Genomic DNA, 3,449 nt, shown 5'->3' on the forward strand with positions numbered 1-3,449 from the left:
AAAGGTTCATGTAATTTAAAAAATCATGTATTTGTAAAATATCTTTGCATGTTTATAAAAGAAAAATATATATTTCTTGAAAAGGGGAACATGGAAAAGGTTGGGAAAATGTATATTAAAAATGGAAATTAAATTTATAAAATCCATAAAATGGAAAACTATCAACTAAACAGAAATAAATAAATAAACAAAAACCAGGAGAAAAAATTGCTAAACCAATAGAAAAACAAAACTAGACCCAGTGGCGTAGCCAAGCCAATGGGCCAAGTTGGTCCAGCATTAGAATATTCCATTTGAGTTTATTTATTTATATATAAAGAATAACCTTTTTTGTTACAATACGGAGGCTATATGGAATGTCAGTATGGTTCATGAACTAGCCTATCCACCCCTAGCGATGATGTCGTGAGACCACCGAATTGAGCTGCTCCATGACTCTAGCGTTTGGTGTGTTTCGTCAATAGTTGGCTCCAATAAGCGTCGAATTGGATTTTCCCATTAAAAATATGTGGTGAAGGAATAATTAACAACCGCATGTGCATGTAAATTTTGGCCCAATCTACAGTTAAGCATGCACTCAGCCCATAAGAAGTCCCTCACCTGTCCAACACAGTTTTCTGCACACATGTGGACATCCCCGGCCTATCAAGGACGTTCAATCTACATCCAACGATGGATCAAAATTATATGTGTTTGCAACCGCGAGCTTGAACATATTTGCCATTCTTGACGTGCTTTTAATTGGAGCAATCTAAGCGAAATGTCTTTGAAGTATATTGAGAAAACATGAGGGGCTTGAAGGGGAAATTTTGGATGCATTTTAGATTATTTTACAAGATTCCTAGAACGAATCCTGATGGAATCATTTTTTCGCGGCTCACAAACCTTATTATTTAGCATCATGGCACCGCCTATGAGGAAAAGGCAGACTCCGAGCATATGTGCAAAATAGGAAAACAACATCAACGTGTCCGTGCAAATTTCCGCTGCAATTACCTTTACAATCTTACCGAAAAAATTATCTTGGTAGAGTAGGTTGCAATTGATACATCTAAAGACCTGTACACGAGTTGTCACATCGGAAATTTATTGGTGTACAAAATGGAGAAAGGTCACCATTGAGCTTTCTTACTCATGGTCCTACAAAATAGAGAAGGGGAGAGAGAAATAGGCGGAATTTTTGCAAAAAAATTATATATGTGATTTTATTGTTGTATAGATGTCTGTAATCTATATCTCACGAGTAGTTGCGGTTAAAATTAAACCATCGTGCCATCGTGCGTCCACATGAACGAAGGATATCTAGCTTCAAACAAATTTGGGATGGACAGCGGCATAGTCGAAGGCGGGTGGGGCATGCGTGTTGCAGGGAGGGGGACGTCAGCGGCCGGAATGGGAGTGGAGGAATGACAGTATTGGGTAGGTGTCGATACATAGCGGGGCGGGAGTAGGGGGTGGTGGTGGGGGTGTGGGTTGGGGGAACAGAAAGAAATTGACTGGAATTGTTGGAGCCCTACGTGGGCGGAGGTATGGACTCTGACGAAACTCCCCGATTTGTGGCTTCTTTATGGAAATTCTGACTCGCGGACTCGTTCAGAAATTTTTACGGTATTAATGGCAAAATATGTTCGGACACGTCCGGACTTGTCAGTTTGCGGACATTTTATGGCACGGAGTTGGAGATGCTCCTGATAGCACATGCCCTCGAGCAGAATATATTCGCTAGCGGTATGTCACACCTGCAAGGAAAGCAAATCTGCATCCAGAGAAAATGAGCTTGAAAGGTCATGTGGAACTCAACTTTGCATGTACATGTCGATCAAAGTACGTGTGAATGGTTTGCATTAGTTTTTCAAAAAGACACGAGCAACACTTTCGAACATGACAGCAAATGAAATTGTTCTGTGCACCTACATGTGAAATGGAACAGCATTTTCTTGGCCATGCATGTGCTGTACAGCTCACTACAAACCACCTTTGCTTGAGCTAGGCCGGTTACTCAGCACAGCATTGATCGAGCCATAGCACTATATATAAAGGCAGCTACCAGCTACCGTCTTATATCATCGATCGGTGTACGTACAACTACACATACAACAATTGCACCACCCTTCCCCGCAGTTCCCCATGGCCACTTCTTTTTCTTGCTTCCTTGACATCTCAATTCTAGTAGTGTTCTTCTCACTCCCCTCGCTTACTGGTGCGAGGCTCCTGTATGCGGACAAGAACACCCTCAATGACAGCAAGTCTTTCTCCATCGGGGGTGGCAGAGGCAAGGGTGGCGGCCGAGGTTTCGGCGTGAGTATCAGACATGGCGGGCATGACACCTCCATCGCTATAGGTGGCGGACTGGGAGGTGGAGCTGCGACTAACCATGGTGGTGGCACGAGCGTAGGCGGTGGAGCAGGTGCAGGCATTGGCATCGATATAGGGCATGGTGGAGTGGATGTAGGGATAGGTGGGGGTGGAGGGGGAGCGGCTAGCACCGGCGGTGTGCATGCAGGGGGTGGCGGTGGAGGTGGCATCGGAGTTCACATAGGCCATCGTGGGGTTACTATAAGCGCCGGAGGTGGGGGCGGTGCTGGTGTTGGTGCTGGTGGAAGTGGAGGAGGTGAAGGCGGTGGTAGCGGTGTTGGTCGTGCTGGTAATGCTGTGGGTGGTGGGGGAGGGTATGGCAGTGCAAACGGCGGTAACGGAAGCGGAGGAGGTACCGGAGTCGGGTCAGCTGGTGGAAATGCAGGCGGTGGCTCTGGAAATGGTGGTGTAATCCATGGTTGATTGGTTTGTTAATTTGAGAAGGAAATATGCATATAGCATATTTTAGTTTGGTAATGAAATACTAATATAATATATATATATATATATATATATATATATATATATATATATATATATATATATATATATATATATATATATATATATATGGGTATGTATAGGAAACGTTAAGTATTTTTATGAGAGTAAATTGTAAAAAACCATCACAATTAGATCGAAGTTATAGATGCTTCAAAAAAAAACCATCAGAAAACATGCATTTTGATGGGTATTTGATAACTTTTGCACAATTGTGGTTTTTTTTTTTTTTTGCAATTTACTCATACTATTGGTGTCACTTTCTACATGAGCTGGAGTGTCTTGATTACCATGATATACAGTACTCTATGGTAGTATCTTTTACCAATGAAACATGTAACAGCTCCACACTAATAGATGGTGTCTTTTGTGAAGTCGCATGAGTTTTCATATTATCTAGACATGGGTATTATTTATTTATTGAGAGTACATCAATGACATCGAACGTATCATATTTTATAAAAGGTAAAAGGATTTCCAAAGTGTAGCCCACATGCGAGCAACGTGGCCTCCTTCCTTGCCCCCAAGATATGTACCTGGAAAATGGATACCACACCACCGCAGCCAAAGCGTGCGCTGAGGCGCTTAAACTG

General features: G+C 42.6%; 1 protein-coding gene across 1 annotated transcript; it reads left to right on the top strand.

Moving 5' to 3' along the window:
- Window positions 1-2,080: 2,080 nt before the first annotated feature.
- LOC123439433 (glycine-rich cell wall structural protein-like) lies at window positions 2,081-2,844 on the top strand. The gene has a single exon (XM_045116147.1). It carries the CDS (start codon window positions 2,128-2,130, stop codon window positions 2,776-2,778), a length of 651 nt encoding a protein of 216 aa, XP_044972082.1. The 5' UTR covers window positions 2,081-2,127; the 3' UTR covers window positions 2,779-2,844.
- Window positions 2,845-3,449: the final 605 nt, after the last annotated feature.

Source organism: Hordeum vulgare, chromosome 3H (genome assembly GCF_904849725.1).
Source record: "Hordeum vulgare subsp. vulgare chromosome 3H, MorexV3_pseudomolecules_assembly, whole genome shotgun sequence".
Classification (NCBI taxonomy): Eukaryota; Viridiplantae; Streptophyta; class Magnoliopsida; order Poales; family Poaceae; genus Hordeum; species Hordeum vulgare.

Bases quoted from the DNA above. Each gene is read 5' to 3' on its own strand.
- LOC123439433 (XM_045116147.1), top strand. From the start codon at position 2,128: ATGGCCACTTCTTTTTCTTGCTTCCTTGACATCTCAATTCTAGTAGTG.